This window comes from Giraffa tippelskirchi, chromosome 6, assembly GCF_054371585.1.
Source record: "Giraffa tippelskirchi isolate mGirTip1 chromosome 6, T2T-mGirTip1v1.2.pri, whole genome shotgun sequence".
Taxonomy (NCBI): Eukaryota; Metazoa; Chordata; class Mammalia; order Artiodactyla; family Giraffidae; genus Giraffa; species Giraffa tippelskirchi.
The window spans coordinates 62,232,785-62,256,294 of record NC_137280.1 but is presented as its reverse complement, the minus strand read 5'-3'; the positions used below and the strand labels follow the sequence as shown (position 1 = coordinate 62,256,294).

Here is a 23,510-nt window from a genome sequence, read left to right as displayed (position 1 = left end):
GATCTCAGAGCACCAGCTGCAAAGATTCATATACAGCAGGCACACAAGGTGTTCTGACACCTGAGACAAATGCATGGTACTTAGGAAAAAGTCTTGGAGAAGGAAATGGCAACCCACTCCAGTTCTCTTGCCTAGAGAATCCCATGGACAGAGGAGCCTGGTGGGCTGCTGTCCATGGGGTCGCACAGAGTTGGACACAGCTAAAGCGACTTAGCATGCACGCATGCATTGGAGAAGGAAATGGCAACCCCCTTCAGTATTCTTGCCTGGAGAATCCCAGGGACAGAGGAGCCTGGTGGGCTGCCGTCTATGGGGTCGCACAGAGTAAGACACGACTGAAGCGACTTAGCAGCAGCAGCAGCAGGAAAAAATCTAAAGTTAACAACAACAAAAATACCTTCCCTTATTTCTAATTACCATTTAGAAAAGAGTCATAAATGTTCTCAGGTAAGAGTCAGATAGTAAAAACAAGTTTTGTGGGTCAGATGGTCTCTGATGCAACCGCTCAACTCTGCCATTATGGTGTAAAGCACCTATAGACAACACATAAATGAATAAATGTGTCTAGATTCTAATAAAAATTTATGTATGAACACTAAAATCTGAATTATTTAATTTTCACATCACATATTATTCTTCTCTTGACTTTTTTCCCCCAACAATCAAAAAATATAAAAAAATCTTAGCTTGCAGGTCATAGAGAAACAGGGTGTAGGCTGGATCTGGCCAATGGGGCCATATGTGCTGACCCCCGGCCTAAATCTGTGGTTTTCAAAGTGAGAATTTCAGGTGGTGTGCAAGATCCTTTCAGCAAGTCCAACCACCTATGTGTGAAGCTGGACTTTCTTTGGTTCAACCAAAACACTTAAAAAAAAAAAACCAATCATCAATCAAAACAATGCACAACAGATTAAATGCAGAAGCAAATATGAAGACCCAGCTGCATTCTATTAAGCCAGAAATTGAAAAGATTTGCAAAAATGTAAAATAATGCCACCCTTCCCACTAATTTTTCTTTGTTTGGAAAATACCTAGCTATATGTCATAATGTTCTTTATATTAACATATAATGGACTTATGATCAATTTTTTAAGTGGATTAATATTTTTTAAGTTCCTCAGTTTTGATTTCTGTTTAGATGCCAACAGCTACAACCCATGAAAAGAAAAAAAGCTATCTGGGAGCCCTAAATAAAAAATAATTTTTAAAAATATGCTGTCTTTTTACATACACACACACACACAAACTGGCCACACCCCATGGCACGCGGGATCTTAGTTCCCTAATCAACCAGGGATCAAACCTGCACCCTCAGCATTGGAAGCACAGAGTCTTAACCACTGGACCACCAGGGAAGTCCCTGGCCCTCAGTAAATTTAAGAATGTAAGGGATTCTTGAGACCAGTCACTATGAGAACCAGCCGCTGAGCTGCAGCAGGATTAACTGCTGTAGGCAGAGCCGCCTTGAGAAATGAGGGCACTTCCTCAGGTCAGGGCACCAGAGAGACCTCCTGATTTCAATCTCCTTGTTGATTTCCCCCAGCCTAAGAGCTTCCTGGTATTTCTTTCATTAAATCCTTTTTTAGTAAAATGTAATCCCATGCAATTTACATTCTTGTATAATAAAGTTGGTGAAAATGTGGAGTGATTTTCATTGAAAGAACTCTTCTACTATGTGCAGACCATAAAAACGCTTTAGTCTTTGTCAAAATAGGTAACGAGATTCAAGTATCTCTCCCTGGCCTGTCTTTTCCAATCTTAAAAAAAAAATCCACAAAATTACTATTGTAATTCCTTGCCTTCAGAACATCTCTCAAATAAACAGATTCGCTGGCTTTAGAAATCATAGTCTCTTTGACTTGCCTCTACAAAAGCTGTACAAGCCTGGTGCTAACTAGCATCCTCACTAGCGTTACATCTAAAGAAATGAAATCCAGGAGGCATGGCACCAGTTTAATTGATACCGCTAATAATAATGCACAAAAAATCACATTTTTGCAAGTAAAGTATACACATCTTACAGAGTATCTTAAAAGAGTACTAATATTTTGCTTGTTCTACCATTTGATATTTTAAAACTTTTAAAAAGATTACTTTAGTAGACATAAAAGGAAAGTTCTGTTAATTGTAGTGTTACCCTATGTAAGGAAACCCTATATAAGGAAGTTTTCTTAAATATACATTTACTCTGTAGTAAGGTTTAACTGTCCAGACAAATGATGTATACTGCTGGCCTGGGGAAACCTCTCCCTCATTCCTCATTTTAGAGAGAATTAAAGAAATGATACTATAATTCCAATAATCATAATTCTGTTGAATACATACTGTTAATTAGAAGGCAGTTCCACATGAGTATATGATTTTAAAGATCTTTATAGTTTTCTCTTAATAACTTTGTAAACAATAACAAAGTGGGAAGAAATTTCTGTTTTTGAATATTTGTCCTTTAACTGTATTATAAAATATCTTAAAATATCAAGAATTATGATCAGGTGCTATATCTGCCATAATTTGTGATTACTGTCTCCAAGAAGAAAAATGAAATACATTTGGTTATTTTGACTAAAGCAAAAACTTCAATTCACTAGCATCTAGACCAAAAAGGTACTAGCGAATTATTACCTATTTGGAGAATTATTACCCATCTGGGGAAACAGTACAAATTAATTTAGAGAGATTTGGTAGCTGTGCTGTTCAATGAAGAACAACAACAAAAAAAACACATAGATTTGAAATGTGGGGAAAAATGCTTACTATTTAAATTTACAGTAAAAGTCTCATCATGATTGCAAAACATTCCAAATTGTGAAACTTATTTGTAAAATAGACAAAAGTAAAGCTGCTTCCTCAGTTATTTTTTGAGATCTCAGCATCAATTTAAAGAAAATGCTTATATTTAAAAGAAGGCCTATTTAAAAATAGGAATCCTTCTGCTAAATACAAATATGAACATGACGTAAATTTATCTTATATCATGCATTTCTGTCCCATGTATATGCAAATGAAGGTGATATGAAACTAAAGTTTAAAAAAAAATTACTTGCTTCAATTCTCTAAGGAATAAAAGAGCCTCAAACCTAAAGAACAACAACTGATGCTAGTGTAAAAACAATAAAATTACATAAAATTGGCATGTGGATTATATGGGAAAAAGGGAGAAAAAAAAGGACATGTAGTTCACTGTATAGAAAACATGTATTTCTGCCAATACTGTCTTCAAGATTTTTGGGGTACAACTAATGAGTTTTCTACTCTCATTTTCAAATTAAAATTATGTGCACTAAAAACCTGGGTATAATAAAGTTTCCTAGGAAGGCAAAAAAAAAAAAAAAGAAAATCACGTGGAATTTATATTACGACCAAGACAGAAGAGATCAAGAGAATTTTGGTCTCATATTTGAGAAAACATTGCTCCTACTACTCTAAAACAGCAAAACTAGAATCAAGATACAGTTATTTTAAAGCTTGGCACAGCAGTTTAAAATTTGAAAAATACCTTTGCTATTTTAATAAAATAGCTTTTAGTTTTATTTTCCCAATTTCTTCCCCAGCAGTGGGACAATAACAGTGTAACTTTCTCTACCTGCTGGGGAATTTTCTTAGCACTTTGTGGAAACCGTTGGCTTTCAGAAATGGACAGGCTGATTTGAACCAAAAGTTAAGACAAAATACAGAATTGCAACAACAATAAAAAAGCGATTTAGAAAGAAGATCAAGCCAAGTAGATAAGCAAACTCTATAAAAATCAGTTTTCTGGGACTGTTCATCCAGTCAGTTCCGTAATTTAAAAAAGCCAAACCAAAGCAAAGCATGCTGACTTACATTGCTTCTTTAGTTCTTTCAGCTGTTGTTTAAATTGGACAAATTTCTCATTATTTTGAAAGTCTGCGTCAGAATTCTTATTCTGTAAAGCCAAAAACTTCTTCTCCACTAATAATTTTAGATCAGGAATTTTCTCTGAACGTTCTTCTTTTACCTGAGGAGGACAATAAAATTACTGTAGTTAAATGTTAACAATGATACAGTCTTGTAACAGAATTTTTCTCTCATTTTATTCAAATAAAAATATAGAGGTAGAAAACAGAATTTCCTTCAACAGAGAACCAGAGAGGCAGGGCCCTGTTTCAGAAACAGATCTCTAGTGAACAGCAGAGAAACTCATTTATCCCATCTACCCTTTGGTTTCTTACACTATCCCTTCATCGCCCTGCTGACTTGCCGTGTCCAGAGAACTACTGCACAACTGTGTCCTCCACCTTCATCGGAACCTGAGCATGATGGCGCCTTCTTTCCATTTAGGTCTGTGCGGTCCCCTCTCCTTCCTCTCGAGTCTGTCCTGCATTCTCGCCAGCATTCTTCTTCTCTGGTCCTCGGCCCCAGCAGGTGAGACTGGCTCCTCCTTCACAAAATGAGTGGAGACTTTAACCTTGAACTTCCACTATCTGCGGTCACCAGGAGTAAGTGCCCCTACTCTGTTCAAGGCTAACCTCTCAATCTTTATTCTCCCGCCCCCTAATATTTTATTTTAAAATTTTCAAACATGCAAAAATGTTGAAAGCATCATATTTTACCATTCCAAGTCAAAAGATTATCTGTAAGTCTTATGCTTTGATTATGTTCTGTCATGGAGGAAAGAATTAGATAATCTTCTTTTGTTTAATTGCTATGCATGCTATGCATTAGCCAAATCAAAAATGAAAATTAAGCATGAAATCAAAATACCTAAATCTATATGTAAAGTACAGAGTATAGGAACTGACTGTCTTCTCATTGTACTGATGAAGCTCAACCAGTGCTGGATCCATCATCAAAGACAGGTGTGAAAAACATGGTGAGGCTTTAGTGACAAGATATATGTAATTAAAAATTTAAAGTAAGTCCTCTAAGGCTAAAGAAACAACAAAGCTCAGTTTGGAAACAAGAAGGTACAAAGACAATCAATCGAATAACGCCTAATATCACAAAAATAACAGCACTTCTATCCAGTAACTAGCTATTCTCTATCTCTACACTGGAGAGAACAAGTTCAAGATTATACCAAGAAAAAGGCACAGAGTATACATAGAAAATAAATGATGAGTTCTTAGAAAAGACTTAGGGGCTCCCTTTCTGGATTTATAAAATAAAAGCATACATATGAAGCTTCTCAAGGTCTTTGATTAGTATGAAATTATTTAATTTTCCATGATCAGAAAAGAGCTAATCTGAGCAGATAGCAGTAAATGCAGATGTCCTTTTCCAACAAAGTGTCTAACCCACTCAACATATTTAATCTCCCCAGATCAAATGCAACCACTGCCGCGGAGTTGGGTAGAAAAGTGTGGGGGCAAGGGATGGAGGCATTCTGGAGTTGACAATGCAGCAATATGAAGTATGACTAGGAAAATCTGAATACATCAAATTTAGCGATTCAGAGTACTTTCTTCCCCCACAGCTAGAACCTCCAGAGAACTCCTGTAAAGTACACAATTTCACTGCAGCAAATACCTTCCTTCTCTGGAAACTTCATGCTGCAGTTGGCATAGCTATCCACTGCAAAGAGAACTTACTGTACTCCAGCTCTCAAAATGAGAGCCTGGAAAATATTAAACTCATTATCTGTTTAAATCGATGCAATAAATAGGGATTAACTCTATTTTTTAATGGTTTCTTGCATTGTTTGTGTTCTCAAGATAAAGAGATACAGAATCCCAAATGAGGAAAGAAAAAAGCCATTCTTTGAGTTGTTAGCTGATCATAAGTGTTACCTAGCCTGAAAAAAGTGAGGATGGCCCTCTTTTCCTAAGACAAACATAAAAATACCTCCAAGAAGTCTGAGGGGGAGGAGAGGATCTATTAGAGCCTTAGTTCATCCTTTTCCTAAGGATAAACTGCCTGGGTACAAGACTTAAAACCTGAGTTTTAAGTCACTGGGTGTACTAGTCTGGTAAGGCTGTCATAGCAAAGCAACACAAACTAGATGGCTTAAACCACAGAAATGTATTTTCTCATAGTTCTGGAGGCTAGGAATCTGAGGCCAAGGTGACAGCAGGGTTGGTTTGTAGATGGCCATCTTCTTCCTGTAACACGGTCTTCTCTCTGTATGTGTTTGTGTCCAAATATTCTTCTCTTAAAAGGACACCAGTCACCACATTAAAAGGAAGCACCCCAATGACCTCATTTACCTATGATTATCTCTTTAAAGACCCTATGTCCAAACACATTCTGAGATACTAGAGGTTAGGTCTTCAACATATGAACGTTGGGAGAACACAATTCAGTTCATACACTGGGTTAAAGAAATTTTAAGAGAGAATTTTAAAAATAGCCTACAGACTGTTAATCTTTATGCCATTATAATTTTTAAATGAGAGCCGAGAAGTAAACTTAGCAGACACCGTACTTAACAGAATGGGAATTTAATATTGTCCTGGAAAGAAAAGGCCATGTTTTTAAGTAGCACCCCACATAACAAGTGAGTGCCTTCTCTGTGTAGCTAAACTGGAGAGAAGACCAGAAAAGCTGATCAGGAGTAGGTGGTGAACAGCTTTGGGAGCCAGGCTATGAAAGTGAGGCTTGATGTGACAGGCAGCAGGGAAAGACAATAAAATACTCTAACGAATAAAGTGATAATACCATGACAATTTTCTTTCTTTAAAAAAAAAAAAAAAGATTGCTGTAGTTAAAGCATCGAGAATGCACTAAGACAGGAAAGGAAAAAGAAGTTACTGGACTATGCTAACTAATGGCAGAGGGGCTGGCAACTTGAGTAAATTCTAATGCTATTTTTGAAGCAGAATTACTGAGTCATTTTGTGAGAGGAAGACACAAAACTGATGATGACTTCAAGATTTTTAATATGAGCAACTAATTAAATAAAATTTTCTTGAGGAAAGAGAGGGCAATCCTGAACGTCTGGACAACATCTAAGTGGAAAGATCTAGTAAGCAGCTGGAGAGACATTTAAAATGAGACCATGTGAAGAAAAAGAAGAGAAATGCAAAAGGAATTCTTTACAAAAAAAAGAAAAAGTGAAGAAGAAAACCAGAAGTTAAGGCAAGTCCAAGAAAATAATAAAAGAGAAAATTTCCTTAAGAGACGCTTGTCCTTTGGAAAAAATGATACAGGAGAGCTCAGGTAAGATAAGGGTTAAAAAGAAACCACTGGATTTAATTACCAGGCACTGGTACACTGCACTGGAACTACTTATCTGTTTCAACCTACTAGCCTGCAAAGCTTCTCTCAGGCAAGGATCATTTCATGGGGCTCAGTATACTATCTATGTTATAGCACATGCTCAAATGACGCTGATGAACTAGTGAATTACAGAGACGGCAAATTCTACTGTAGTGATGTGAGAAGAGGAACTAAGGGGGTACCATATAAGCAAGTGAATAAAGTTTGGCAGCAAGGGAAAGAGAAAGAGATGGGAAGCAGATCATGGAAAAGAGAGAGCAAAGGACACTTGTTTATTCGTACAGCGGTCAACAGTAGCTTGAAGTGAAGTTGACATGATGGAGGAGAAAGAACATGGACCCCGGGATCAGACAGGTCTGGGTCCCTAAGTTGTGGATTTAGGGACAATCCTTCTAGGCCTTGGGTTTCTCTCATTTCTTAATCAGAAATCGGGAACGCCCATGTCAGTGTCATGAAGACTTAAATATGCCACGTTTGTGTTTAACTTTGGTGCATAGAACATATTAATTTTTTTTTATTCTTTCCTTCCAACTTTAGCACAGAGCCTTCAACATGTTTGCAGACTGAGAAGGAACCAGTGGAAGCAGAATCAGAAACACTAAGAGAAAGCAAGTAACAGATTTCATTTGAGGAAACTCTTCAAGTACTAGGGGCTTCCCTGGTGACTCAGCTGGTAAAGAACCCACCCGCAATGCAGGAGACCTGGGTTCAATCCCTGGATTGGGAAGATCCCCTAGAGAAGGGGACGGCTACCTACTCCAGTATTCTGGCCTGGAGAATTCCATGGACTGTATGCATAGTCCATGGGGTCACAAAGAGTTGGGACACGACTGAGAAACTTTCACTTCACTTCAAGTACTAGGGCAAAAACTAGAGAGAGAAGAAGACCACCTGTAGAAGCACAGGAGTCTTTACCAGGGGTCCTAACTGCCCACAGGGCTGTACATGCACAGACATGAGGAAACCCCCAGGAAGTACAGGACAACAGGGAGTGCTGAGCACCATGCTGAAGCAGCCAGCAGCAGCCTCAGGTGAGATGAAGCCGCCCCACGGCTCTGGGGGACCACTGCCATGTGACATCAAGTCCAGGTTTCTAAAGAAAATTTACAAATCTAGACTTCTGTGAGATCTTTTTTTCTTCTGGTCTTTAAAACAACATATAGTCCAAATAATACATTATCAGCCTGAAGCCAGGAATTTGAAACCTAACCTAACCTAACCTTATTAATGCAAACAAGATGTCAATATTTCGGACACAAAAAAGCAAAGTACTACTGTGATCCACAATCTTTGGGGGTCAAGTGCAAGCCCCGGACATCTACTTTAGGGATGAAATATGGTCCTTTCAAACGGGACAGAGAATAACAGGGAAAGGAGTGTGGGGAAGAGAGGGGAAAGTAAAGGATTCCATTCTGACATGCTAATCCCAAGTATTAATGAATAACTTGGGCTCTAGACTTGAGATTAAAAATGAGGCCCTTCTGCTAACTGAATGACGTTAGAAAAGTTACTAAATGCATCTAACCTTAGTTTCCTCACTTGTAGACAGAAAATAATAACAGGATTTCCCTCCCGATGTTGTGGACAGGAATAGCTGGGATGAAGCAATACAGCTCTAGTGAGCTGTCTGTCACAGAGAACAGTCAGTGAGGAGTAGGTGTTATTGTTGTGATTATCATTATATGTATCTCCAGGGTAGCTGGATACCCAGGCCTGCAGCTCCACAGACTGACATGAACACCCACGTAGAGAAATCAGGGCATGGATTTTAATGGAAACCTGGAAATGAATGGGATTACCAAGGAGATGAAATAAACAGAAACCAAAAAAAAAAAAAAGAGTAAGGCAAGAACTCTGGAGAATACTGAATCTATGGGGTAGTTCAAAGGGTCAAGAAATAAAAAGTGCAAGAATTAAGAAGACAACCAAAAGACGTGTCCCAAAAGTCTAGGATGTTTCAAGATCTGTCAAATGCTGCACAGAAGTCAAGCTAAAGAAGGACTAAGAAGTGTCCGCTGACTCGGTGACTGGGTCACTGGGGACTTTAGCAAGAGCCAGATATGCAGAAAGTGCTGACTTCAAAATACACAGATTTTTGTTGAATGAATTGTTTCAAACTGATGGAGCAGTGAAGACAAAACACATGTTGCCAAATGTTCCAGAGACTCTCCAACTAACTGCTCAGTTTGAGTTCAAAATCACTTGAGAATGTCTAGCTACATTTAATTGGAACCCAACATTCCTGTGACTTTAGTATTTGTCTTATGTCAGCCAGGGAAGGCAATTAAGGAGCTGACTGTAACAATGAAGTCAGACCTCTGGTGGCTTGTCCCTATGAACAGAGGTTCTTTGTTTCAGAAAAAAGAAATAAAGATAGGAACAAAAGGCAAACTCACGGTCTTTACCCATACTGAAACTACATATTATTTTTAGCATGCTTTAAATTAAAATTTATAATATTTATATGATGATCACACACTTCATTTCTTTCAAACAATACTGTACACATATGCAATTACTCAAAGTGTGTCATTTTATTGCCACAGGGCAAAGTCAAGGTCTCCTCCTCCAATCATCATTATTGCCTTATAGCTATTATTTCACTGGGAAAGAAGATCACAGGAGTGAAGGATATTAATGGGCTGAGTCATTCACACACTTTTGAATCATGTGAGAATCTAGTATAAAATTAGTCATTCTTGTAACTGAACCAAGACTCAAGATGGATTTACTCTCTCCAAAACAGCCACTGTTAGATGTTTGGCTCCCAAAAGAACATATACCTAATGATTTATATTTTGGACATCACACAGCCTTGAGAAGTTTATTATGGGTACACAGTGGTGATAAGCAATATGCTTTGTGTTCTGCTCAGTATGCTAAGTATTCCAAGTTTCAATTCATGATATAGGGCTGTGGGACCTACTTTCATGCTGGCAATCCAGAGAGAACTGTCTCAACTGGTCCTAGAACATTCATTCAACAATATTTACAGAGTCCCAACTGGATACCAGGCAGCATAATGCACTTAGCATAATTGCTGAGACATTTATGGAGGTTGACCCAAACTTACGACACACCACCAACCCAACTGGTCATGCACTGGGTAAATTTATATAGGCCAACACTGTCTCCACCTATATATAGCAAAAAAGCTTGCAGAAGTTTTCACTGAAAGATGTGTCCAGGCTACGAATCACTATGCTTTCACTGACTACAACCTAATTGCAATGGAGACACACTGTATTTTCTAGAGATTTTACTATACTGCCCATGACCTTTAAAAAAAAATACATATATCACACACACTAATGATGACCAGCATGGATTATACCCTTCACCTTAGGCCAGTTTCTGTTGTCAGTTGCACAATCTGCACTGAACTCTTGTTGGACTTAATTATTTGTAGTTGAGTGAGTTTCCTAGTGCCATAATTTAGTTTGACTTTTGACAGAAACACTTAAGAGGGAAGGAACATTTCCTTGTTGAACATTATGACACATTGAATGGATGTCTCAGTTTGCCCAGGTGTTGTAATACACCATTACTGGGCATGGAAACATCTTCCCATTTTCAAGATTTTCAGAAAAAATTTGAAAACGAATAAATTTAAACCTGTGGGAAAGTGCCATTGGTCTACTTCGAATGGACACGTCCTATTGGAATAGACAGTTGTCCAACAGATGGCAGTTGAATGAGACAACCTCATCTACGTACATCTGTTACTAAACATTTCTGCTGCTGAAAATTACTCCAATCATTCTTCATGGCACTAATCCCACTATAAGACTATGACCAACAGGAATGACATATTTGCTACAGGATTCCAATATGGGGCCAGGGGTGTGGGGAGAGGGATGAAGGAACCAAACTGCTGATTTGCCTTTCTGGGCTTTGTTGTTGTTTGCTTTATTTTCTTCTCTATTTTCTTTTTCTTTTTCCCTTAGGCAGAACTTATAGAAATAGCCATTATTTACCTATTCTATTTATTCATCCATTCAATAAATATTTACCAAACGCCTACTGCATGCAGGCACTGTGCTAGGCACTGGAGATTTCTCAGTAAACAGACTAACCTGGTCCCTGTTGGTCTCTTGGGGTCTGGGGTATAGTGGAGGAAAACAGTACTATTCAAAGAGTCAAAAACACTATCATCAGCTGTGAGAAGTGCTGTGAAGGAAACGTATTAGATGCTAGGAGAGCATGCAACAACATAAATGCCGAGAACATCATTTTGCAGGCAATCTTTTCATGTACTGCTTCATTTAAACACAGGTCAGGCTGAGGAGAGAGTGAGATGAGGATTTTTACTGTTGTTATTAACAAACACGTTGCAATTGCCCAAAACCTTTCATCTGAGTGGTTCAAAGCCTTCTATGCACAAGTATCATTATCCCAACTTGACAGATGTGAGAAATAGGCAGTTCACAGTGATTAAGCGTCTTGCCCAAGGTCATACTGAGTCAGTGACAAATGACTGCAACTCATTCAAACCTCCTTTCAACTTAATTTTGCTTTGCATGTGCCTCCAAGTGCCAATTCAAAATGAACTTTCATAACTCATTCTAACTTTATGAAAACATACTTGATTTCAGGCAGATAGCCTTCCCCTTCAGTGGTCATTTGTTAGTTCTCATATGAAAAGACATTTATTCTGAATTTAATAAAATTGCATTCCTGTCCACTAAGCCTCTGTCAAAATCTACAGAATTATTCAATGCCTTATTTATCACTATGGTATCTCACTCAAGATTTTAGAATAGAAAAAGGACAGCAATGGGTTGATGCTAATGGGATATACTGGGTATATATATACCCCATTATCCAGAAAGATGATCTCCTAAAAATGCTAGATCCTCTGCTGAAGATCCAGTTCCAGTGCTGCTGGGGAAACAATACCCCATGAGGTTAATGTCCTCTAGCATGCAGGTAACCAGTGAATAATATATGAGAGTATTTCTCCAATAGCCAGAACACCAACCAAGGGACAAAAGTTGAATTAGCTGTGAATCTTCCCCTCCCTCACTTACACCTAATGACCAACTTGCATTTTTTTTTTTCCTCCCATGACTGCAACTCGGGTTCTGCAGGTCTAACAGTCTTAGTATCCAAGAGAAGACTGATTTCACCTAGGGACTCAACAATGCCTTCAGTGATTTTGGGAGCTTAAACAGCAATCTAGCAATTTGGAGCTTCTCATGACACTGACCAGACAGACAAAAATTGAGGTTACAGAACTGGTTGGGGCAATGAATCTTAATTACCAAGGGTAAATAGGATTACTGCTACAGAGTGAGGAAAAGGAGGTGTGTGTCTGGAACCTGGACTACCTCCTAGGTTTGCCACATCATCATCTAAAGATAATGAAAGTCAGATCACCAAGAACACATATACCCCAGTAACTGTTGTTGTAGTCAGGTAAAAACCTGTATCATTTGAGAGTCTGTTGAGGGCAAAGAGAATATAAAACAGGTACTAGAGAAGGGAGTTAAAATACCAACTATGGGTTCAGGATCAACAGCAAAAGCTAAGTATCCAGTCATATTTCTTCCTTGGTCTGACATGTACAAATTTACGTTTTTAACTAATTTCTTCCTTTCTTTTCCTGCTCCTATTTTACAAAAAGTAAGCTGGTAGCTCACTAGTTACAGAGGACCACAATGGAACAGCAGGGACGTAAAGGAGTAAGTGTGTCCCAGATATCCTAGACTTGGAAATAGACACTTAAGATGTTGTATCTTTCCCCCTTTGGGGGAAAGAAAGAGCATATTTTTCACTTTTGTGAGAGAGCTGCAACATGTTAGAATGGAGTAATTTCCTATTGTTGCACTGTTAGCAAGTTTAAGTGTGGAAGGAAAGTGCATACAGAGGCTGAGTGGCCAAGCTCACTGGTTGAGAATCTAGGAACCTTTCCTCTGTTTGGGGAATTTCCCACTTTATGAGTGATACCTCACTAGGGCAGGAACCAGAAATTCACTTTCTCAGCTTCCATGCAAGAAGAATACAGACATGTCAGCTTGACCCCTGGCCTGTGGAACTTCAGTTATTGAGACTGACACAAAGGAGGTGCCAGCAGAGCCCCTGCAACCAGATTACCCAAAGATTTAACCTTTAAATCCTAGCTCTGCTTCAGGCAAGCTGTGAAGTCTCAAGCAACCTCTGAGAAACCTGATCTCCTCATCTCTAACTCTACAAAAAGTCTCTGCGTTGCCTTGAATACTAAATGAATTAATGCATTTAAAGATTGTAGGGCTTTGGAATCCAAATACAGTAGCGACTAGCTACATGTGGTTATTCAAATCTAAATTAATTAAAATTAAATACAATTAAAAATGTATGAGGTTGGTGCAAAGGTAATTACAGTTTTGGACTGTGAATTTTAAATCATTGTAACTAGGCTCAAACACATCTTTATTAATCAAAATAGGAACCATTATAGTCAACACATTTTTGTCAATGAGAAATAAGTTTTGTCTATTCCTGTAGCATAAAAATCTCTGCTTCGGGATTTGACAAACTCTTGGAAAGCATTTTCTGCATCCTGCTGGTTGCGGAAGTGTTTTCCCTGCAAAAAGTTGTTGAGATGCTTGAAGAAGCAGTAGCCAGTCGGTGAGAGGTCAGTGAATATGGCGGATGAGGCAAAACTTCATAGCACAATTCATTCAATTTTTGAAGAACTGGTTGTGCAACATGCAGTCAGGCGTTGTTGTGGAGAATAGGGGTCTTTCTGTTGACCAATGCCAGCTGCAGGCATTGCAGTTTTCAGTGCATGTCATCGATTTGCTAAGCATTCTTCTCAGATGTACTGGTTTCACTAGGATTCAGAAAGCTGCAGTGGATCAGACCAGCAACATACCACCAAGCAGTGACCATGATCCTTTTTTGGTTCAAGTTTAGCTTTGGGAAGTGCTTTGGAGCTTCTTCTTGGTTCAACCACTAAGATGGTCATCACTGGTTCACTTTCATCATATATCACAATCTGATCGAAAAATGGTTCATTGCTGTTGCACAGAATAAGAGAAGACACTACAAAACGAGATTTTTAAAAAATTTCCAGTCAGTTCATGAGGCACCACTTATTGAGCTTTTTCACCTTTCCAATTTGCTTCAAAGGCCAAAAGACTGTAGAATGGTCAACACTGAGTTCTTCGGCAAATTCCATGTGGTTGTAAGAGGATCAGCTTCGATGACAGCTCTCAGTAGCTGTTTTTACCTTCCGATGGCTGGCCACTATGCCCCTCATCTTCAAGGCTCCATCTCCTCTGCAAAACTTCTTGAACCACCACTTCACTGTATGTTCGTTAGCCGTTCCTGGGCCAAACATGTTGTTGATGTTGTGAGTTGTCTCCGCTGCTTTCCCACCCATTTTGAACTCAATAAGAAAATTGTTCCAATATGCTTTTTGTCTAACATCATTTCCGTAGTCTAAAATAAATATAAAATAAACAGCAAGTAATAAGTCGTTCACAAAAAAAAAAATCAACTGAGAAATGCGTGTTAAAATGATATACAACATAACTACATTTATTTAGAATATATTCCAATATCAAATGGCAAATTTCAACAGTGCAAAAACCTCAATTACTTCTGCACCAACCTAATAGTTCCTCAGTCACGCTGTCACATTTCAAGAGCTCAAAAGCCACAGGTAGCTAGTGGCTACCTTTCTACAGTGCTTATACAGAACACTTCCTTTACTGCAGAAAGTCCTACTGAAAAGCGCTGACTCACAGAAGAATTCCTGGCACTCAGTAAGCACTATTATTATTAACTAGTATTGTCATCGTTGTTATTATTTTACATTACACCCCCAGAACTTCTTCGTTTCACATCTAGAAGTTTGTACTTTCACCCAATCCCCCTCCTTCATTCCTTCCCCTCAATTCTGGCAACCACATTATCATTACTGTCACAAAAGCAAGTTTAAGATATAGTTGAATTTAAAACCTGGTGGACATGCAATTAAATGAGGTCTTCTGACAAGAATCAGCAGAGTATCAGCAGCAACAATTTCTCTCAATTTATAGCTTATTATGGGCAAGGTACTGAGCTAAGCACTTCACAGAGCTATTTTATTTAATCTTCCCAAACAAACAAACAACCCAAGAAGTAAGAACATCCCTATATTACAGATTGGGAAGCTGAGGCCAAGGAGTGGTATAACTACAAGCACTCAAAATGCTCATCAGTATGGGATGTGCGGCTCATTGGATTGCCAGGTTTGCAAAACTACTAAATCCATGACAACTTCACTTTCATTTCCCTACAGATTTACTGAGTGTCCACTAGAGGCCATGCACTGCATAAATGCTGGGAATACAGTGGAAACAGACCAAAACTCTGCCCTCATGGACTCCACGTTCTAGTTAAGAAGAACAGTCAGAAAAGATATAATTAGCCAGACGATAATAAGTGCTATGGAGAACAATTAAACAGGGTGGGTGAGCTCCGCTATGATGGATGGTTAGGGAAGGCTTCACTGAAAAGATGACATCTGAACAGAGATCTGAAGAAAATTAAAAAGGGCAGGGGGGAGTAGAAGGATAGAATCAGAAGTGAAGATGGAGTTGTGGAGTGGGGGCAGACCAGGGAGGCCAATGTGTGGCCTTTGCCCCTACTCTAAGAGAGATGAGAAGAGCTGAGCCTCTAGAGGACTGAGAAGATCCGGTTTCCTTTTTTAGAGGACCACTTTGGCTACTGTGATGAGATCAGGTTTTAGGGGAGGAAGGGCTGAAGCAGGAGACCGCTTAGAAGCAGATGAGTCAGTAGGCAACCTCTGGCCCAGGAGACGGTGGCCCAGATTAGGGTGACAGCAGAAGTAGCAATAGGTGGTCAGATTCTAACTGTATTTTGAAGGTAGAAACAACAGGGTTTATCGATGAACAGGATGTGGGCTGTGAAACATTAACTGAGGACAACTTTGGGTTTGGCCTGACTAGATGAAATGGTACAGATGCCATTTCCTGAGAAGGGGAAGTCGGGAGGAACAGCTGGTTTTGAAGAAAAAAATAAACAAAAAAACAAGAGTTTAGCTTTAGAAAGTTAAATGTGAAATGCGTATGGGAATGAAATGAAGTGGGAATGAAAAGGAGACAGTTGTATGTCTGAGACATGGTTTTGGAGAAAAGATAGGGTTATAGCTATAAACACTATGAAAGATGACTAAGTGTGTGGTGTTATGAGAGCACAAGATACATCTGGCGGACAGAGGCTGGATGATGTCAGGGAGCGCCGTGAAGAAGGAGCCAAACTAAGTTTATGAAGGGTAAGAAGGCGACAGTGATCTGAAAGGGAGAGAAGAACACCTCTACCAGAAAGAAGAATGTGTACTAAACCCAGAAGCAAGGGAACATTCCTGGAACTAGCATAAAAGAATGGTAAAAAATGAGGCTACCAAGTTAAGCAGGGGTATAGAACAGGTAGAGACATCTGAATTTAATCCTGAGGGTAAAAAGGAATAACTGAAAAAGGCAGGTAAAATAATCAAATCTGCAATTTAGACAGAGCTCTTGAGCTACTAGATAGGAAGCATATTTGTTGTGTTGTTTCGTCACCAAGTCACGTCTGCCTCTTTGTGACCCTATGGACTGTAGCCTGCGGGCCCCTCTGTCCATAGGATTTCCCAGGCAAGAATACTGGAGTGGGTTGCCATTTCCTTCTCCAGGGGATCTTCCCAACAAAGGGACCAAACTCATGTCTCCTTCATTGGCAGGTGGTTCTTTACCACTGAGCCACCTGGCAAGCCCAGAAAGCATATTAGAAGAGAACAAAACTCTCTGCAGCAAACTCTCCATGGGAGACTAGAGATTATGAAACTGGGGATGAAAATCATTTGAGAGTAAAAGCTGGTGATGGAATGAGAGCTATGAGGAAGTAGGAGGAGTGAGGATGATAATCAGGTTTCTGATGTGGTCACTGGGTGTAGGATATTGCCATTTCCCTAAGTTTACAGAATCTCTGAAGAAAATCAAGGGGAAAACTCTCTGGGCCATGCTAAATTTAAGGGGCACATTGAAGCAGAAAGATCAAACAGATGACGTGTGTGATTCTCAGACATGTGATCTGGAATGGAAATAAGGATTTGGGACTCAGCAGCACAAAGATGGGCTTCCCAGGTGGTGCAGTGGTAAAAGAGCTGCTTGTCGATGAAGGAGATGAGAGAGCCGTGGGCTTCATCTCCAGGTTAGGAAGATCCCCTGGAAGAGGAAATGCCAACCCACTCTAGTATTCTTGCCTGAAAAAACTCAGGAACAGAGGAGTTTGACAGGCTGCAGTCCATGGGGTCACAAAGAATCGGACCCAAATGAGTGCATACACACAGCACAAAGACAGTAATTCAAGTTGAAAGCTCAGAAGAGAGTGCAAAGGAGAGAGTCTAAGAATAGGTAGGAACACCAAGATTTTATGGCTGGAGAGGTTAAGCTGGGTCTACCAGGAGACTAGGGAGGCATGGCTGAAAGCAAGAAGAAACGTCAGATGTGTTGTCATGAAAGTTAAGGGCACATAACAATTCAGGGAGGAGGGAATCCTTCACGGTAGCAAAGTCAAAGTCAAATAAGAGAATGACTGAACAATGTCCTCTGAATTTTTCACCAGGTGTGGAATCTCGGGCCATTTCTGCAGTTCTTTTGGCCTCAGCATCATCTATACAAGAATGTTAAAGTTCCCACTGTACCCAGTTTTTGTGAGGATACACAGTGATGCAGACCAGGTACTTAGTACACTGTCAGACATACTAGGCACTTAAAAAAAGGCTCTATTCTCAGTGCCCCACATTTTGTGGGATGTCAGACAGGTCAAGGTAACAAGGAGAAAGGGGGCTGAAAGCAGGAAACCACATGGAACCAATGGCCTGGGAGTACACTATGCATTTTGCAAATTAGCAATGGAGAGGAAAAAAAAACCAAAACTACAGTCTTGGTCCTTTTCTTCCTCCCCTCTCCCAATGTTCCCTTTCTCCCCACTTAAACGCAGTTTATAATGCAGAAATTCCCCAGAGCCTGTCAAAGGAACTTTTTAAGCATATCTTGGGCTTCCCAGATGGCTCACTGGGTAAAGAATCTGCCTGCAATGCAGGAGATGCAGGAGTCACAAGTTTGAGTCCCAGGTCAGGAGATCCCCTGGAGGAAGGTACGGCAACCCACTCCAATGTGCTTGCCTGGAGAATCCCACGGACAAAGGAGCCTGGTAGGCTACAGTTCACAGGGTCGCAGAGAGTCAGACACAACTAAAGTGAATGAGCACGTGCAAACAAGCATATTTCAGTAATTACACAAAAAACTGTGTCCGTAAGATATTTACCACAGTCATCGTAAGTTTGTGATACACATGTTACGTTAAGAAGGGCAGCTTAAACTCAGGAGCAGTTGCCAAATAAATAAATGTTCTGTAGAAACCAAATCTATTGACCAGTGATTTCAACATTTTTTCCAACAGTTTTTAACACGATAAGCCAGGTAATGTTTATCAAATGAAACATTCTAACTACATGATTAAGGAGACCTTTGGACAACCAAACTTACTTTCAGGTTAGTTTCAACACTGACGAAATGATAGTCATCAAGAAGTTTCTCAGGTGGCACAGACTTTCCTGTCAAGGATTAACATTCTATCCTTTCTTACTCTCACCTCCTCAAGGACATGGGAGAAGGTGGAACTGGAAAAACTATATCCAACTTGCTTGCTTTTCTAATGGAAAAAAATACAGTGCTTTACAAAAACAAATACCACTGATTTTTTTTCTTTTTCATATCTAAACTATTCCCATTCTTCTAGCATAATTTCTTGGCTTTAGGAATTCTCTCAATGAAGTTATCAATGCACCAAGCCTATATTATAGTCCCTTCCCTATCTGCTTATTTTTGTGTTGTTGTTGTTAGTCGCTAAGTCATCTCAGATTTTTTGCAACTCCATAAACTGTAACCTGCTAGGCTCCTCTGTCCATGGGATTTCCCAGGCAAGAATACTGGAGCAGGTTGCCATTTCCTCCTCCAGGGGATCTACCCAACCCAAGGATCAAACCTTTGTCTTCTGCATTGGCAGGCGAATTCTTTACTGCTGAGCCACCTGGGAAGCCTCATTATTTTGTGTTATATCCAACGAAATCAAGGTTCCAAATAAAGTCCTAACTAATGGGGAACTTGATTTTCTTACACTCATTTAAATAAAATTTTCCATTCAACTCAGCAGTGGTTGGTGATATAGAAGCTTATCCTGCTTTAGAATCTGAACAATGAAAGAAGTTATTTCTTGCTCCAGTCTGTATGTGTGAGTGCATGTGAAGGGGAGATGCTAAGGCAAGGGACATACACATGCGGTGCGCTCTCTCCTGCTGAAAGGAAAAGACCCGGGAGGAGACCGGGACAATGCTTAGTATCATGGAACAATCGAGACCAGAAAGACCAGCCTTCAGCACCTGGGCCATTGGAGAGTGCCCCCAGCCACTACATGGTTGCTGATGTAAGGACGGTGAGGACTTTCTGCTCGTGTTCCATGTCTTTCCTGGGTCCTCCAGTCACCCTCCATGAACTAGAAGATCTGAATAACCAAAGGAACAAATTTACCATTTCTGTTGCAACCAAACAGAAAGAGACATGCTCACTGTTCCTTCCTCTGTTCTTGCCAAGCATCCATCAGAAAACCTAGTTTATGTGACTATAGGGTCTGAAAAAGAAGCAAAATATCTATTTTGTGAATACTACATTTTAAAAAAAATCCATAAGTTATCTTCTAACATTCTGATAGACAGTAAGTCTGATTTCAGGTCCCTTGTCTTTATATCATACCATGTGTCTATAGCACAGAATGAGGGTAATTCAAGGATATCAAGGCTGGCTCTTTCTCTCATTTATATCTTATCCAACACAATAAAGACCGTGGAATTACTAACAATCCAGTGGTTTATTAAGCTCCTTCTCCTTAGGTTGGTCCATTCAGTGTCATCTAGAAGCCCATGAAATTTTCTGTTCTTGCTTTCTCTGTAATTCATACAGCTTCCTGTTATTTGAAATAACTTCCTATTACTAAAGCTATCAAACTGACTTTCAGCTTACATTTTGTCACTTATGAGAAAAATTTTCTGAGCACATGACAATGACTTCTCTCTATTTTAATCTAATCGAAAGCCACTGTACCACAAGAAAAAATAATAAACAAAACAAAAACCAGTTAGGTGATTCATAGCATACAGAGCACTTTTTAGAATAATTTATATAATTTGATTCTCATTGCCCAGAGAGATTAAATAACTTCCTTGAACCAAACACCGAACAGGTGACAAAGCTAAAACTACAAGGTGGCTACCAAGTCTGAAAGCATACAATTTCATACAACTTACAATTTCATACTGTAAAGCACACAATACAATTTCATAATGGGGGATACCATTAAGCCATTTATCATGTATTCACCTATGTTCCAGACCTGATGGCCACCCTGTAAAATCCAGATTATCCAGCCATAGTCTGTTTTCCTTGATTCCCTGCACGTTTACTCTGAAGCACTCAAGAAGGCAGCAGTCAATGGAAAATATCATCTTTAAATTGGATGATATTTAAAAAAAAAATTATAAACTAGGATTCATAGTCCATTCTCCAATTTAATTTCTCAACCACCTTGTGCACAGAGATTAAAAGAAGCAATTGTGACTTCCTTGGTGCGCCAGTGCTTGAGACTACACTTCCACTTCAGGGACAGAGGTTCTTATTTACCCAAATCAGAGGCGGGGTGAGGGGGAAGAATTAAGATCCTGGATGCTGTGTGATTTGGCCAAAATTTTTTTTAAATAAAAGAAAAAAAGAAGCAATTAACATTCTCTCATGAAGCCTCACTTCCTGTGAGGGCATGAAGTTAAGTGCTTTACCTACATTATTGCACTTAATCTGTGCAAAAGCCCAATGAGGTATCATTATCCTCTTTCTTACAAATAAGAAAACTGATGATTTTAGAGGTTAAGTCAGAGGACCAATGTCACAGTTAGGCAGTGGAAGAGCAAAGATGAAGCTGAATCTCCTGATTCCAACTGTGGTATTCTTTCCACTATCCCAGAGATACCCTTTACATGTTCCCTGAAATGCCACTTACTGACCATTTCTCTGCCTTCTTCCATGCAGAGACTTCCCCCTCACTGCTTCTAAAAACTGATCATGAGCAAATCTGTAGTCTAAGCTGGCAAGAAGGAAAATGTTTCTCAACCTGAATTAACCAATACAACTTAAGAGTACTGCCTGGCACATAGCAAGCACTACAGAAATGTTAACTAGGCTTACTGTTACTATAGAAAGACTGAGTATCCTCTCTTTTTAATATAATAGTTACATATAACAATATACCTCAAGCAGTTCTTTAATACTAACAGAATCTCTCCCTGTGCATGTCAAGGCAGTGTGAAGACTCACTACTCATTTAGACTAAAATTTTACATTTGGGAAATTTACAATAAGATGTGTGTAAGATCATAAGCACATTTTATAACCAAGACTAGATAAAAACATTCCTACTCCCAAATGAAACTGAATTCAATGAACTACATCTGTCTTGCAGTACAGAGACGTCATGAAAAGAGCCCTGAATGACACTCAAAAAACCAAGGTTCAAGTCTCAACTCTTGAGACTGAGTGTGCGACCTGAGCATGTCCCTTAACCTTGCGGAGGCTCAGAGTCCATCACATCCACCTTACCTAACTTGGAAGGTTTCTGTGATCATTAAAGAGGGCAGGGATTCCAGAGGGCTCCTCACCCTTTACCTGGGGCAAAATAAGTTGGCTTCAGGCTCTTTTAGTCAAAGTGCCAGGGGACTGAAGAAAAGAAACTGATTATTTCTAAACCTGGTTTAAGTAAACCATCAACAGCCTGTAGACAAATATCAAATAAATGGGGAAGTCAGCTGCTGCTGCCGCTAAGTCGCTTCAGTTGTGTCTGACTCTGTGCAATCCCACAGATGGAAGCCCACCAGGCTTCCCCGTCCCTGGGATTCTCCAGGCAAGAACACTGGAGTGGGTTGCCATTTCCTTCTCCAAAGCATGAAAGTGAAAAGTAAAAGTGAAGTCACTCAGTTGTGTCTGACTCTTCGCGACCCCATGGACTGCAGCCTACCAGGCTCCTCCATCAATGGGATTTTCCAGGCAAGAATACTGGAGTGGGTTGCCATTGCCTTCTCCAGGGGGAAGTCAGAGGAGAAGTTAATTTGCTTTCATCCACTAGGCTAAGTCCTCCAGAACATCTGAAACACCAAACTGACACCAAAAGCACAAATGGGCTTTGTTACAGTTTTATGTAAGGAACTATTTATGATTAAATCTTTTTTTTTTTTTTTTTTTAATTGGCTAGCCTGGAAACCTAGTCACTGAATGTTCTATGGGAAACTGTATTCCATGAGTTGATTCAGAAATCCAAACACTGGGAATGTGTCTTATCTCCTTCCAGCTCCAACAGCTAACAGAGACTCCCTTCTGATCCTCTGAGGCATATTCAGGAAGTCTCTTTCACTCTTAGGGCCTGTGGCCATTCAGATATGAGATGTCAGACGGGAACAGTCAGGATATAATAACTATATACCACCTTTCACTTATCGGGGGGAGGGAGGGCCAAAACACATTCCTATTTATAATAACACATCCCTATTTATAATCTCATTTTATCTACAATTGTCCAGTGAAGTATGTAGGGCAAATATTGTGATAACTCTCATTTTAGAAACGAGGAAGCTGAAGCACAGAAGTTTCCGTGACTTGTCCAAGGTCACAGCCTGGCAGAACAAGGATGAGAAGCCAGATCTTTACTTTCCAGCCCAACACTCTTATCAACGAAATGCCAATTGCTGAGAAAGGGGGAGAAAGTAGTAAAAGTGACTGTGATTTACTGAGTCTTGACTTTTAGACTAATTTCATCTGGCTTTGTGAATTTTCATTAATCTCCTTCTTTGGTGTTGCCTGATGAGTTAGTCACTAAAACCATCAGATCAGAAAGTATAAATTGTCTCATATTATTTCCTCATTGTTACTGATCGATGTTCAACTTTAAGTGTTTCATAATAAAATGACTCAGAGACTAAGCAAGCCCAATCTGCATTAGTCACTTGTTGAACTGTTACATGAGATTTCTGCAGAAATAAGCATTTACCAAAAAGATGACTAAAATAAGGAAAAAAAGTGAAATGTAAAACTTACACATTTTTTCCTTCCAGTTTAAGCTGTGGCATGAGAAAATAAATGTGAGGAAACACAGCACAAGTCACCTATAAATGGCAATACCATTTATTCTGAGTTTAGGGGGTTTAGAAGAGTGTACCAATTTAAACAGCATGTGGCAGACGTTTTCATGACGAGAAAAGAAGT

The 23,510-nt window shown here is 39.5% G+C and overlaps 1 protein-coding gene across 3 annotated transcripts in view; it reads right to left on the bottom strand.

Annotated features, from left to right (window-relative positions):
- NSMCE2 (NSE2 SUMO ligase component of SMC5/6 complex) overlaps positions 1-23,510 on the bottom strand; it is a 236,563-nt gene that overhangs the window by 155,086 nt on the left and 57,967 nt on the right. For all 3 annotated transcript variants that reach the window (XM_081499002.1, XM_081499003.1, XM_081499004.1), the window contains exon 4: positions 3,823-3,976. In XM_081499002.1, coding sequence (XP_081355128.1) covers positions 3,823-3,976 — 154 coding nt within the window. The remainder of the gene's footprint in view (positions 1-3,822; positions 3,977-23,510) is intronic.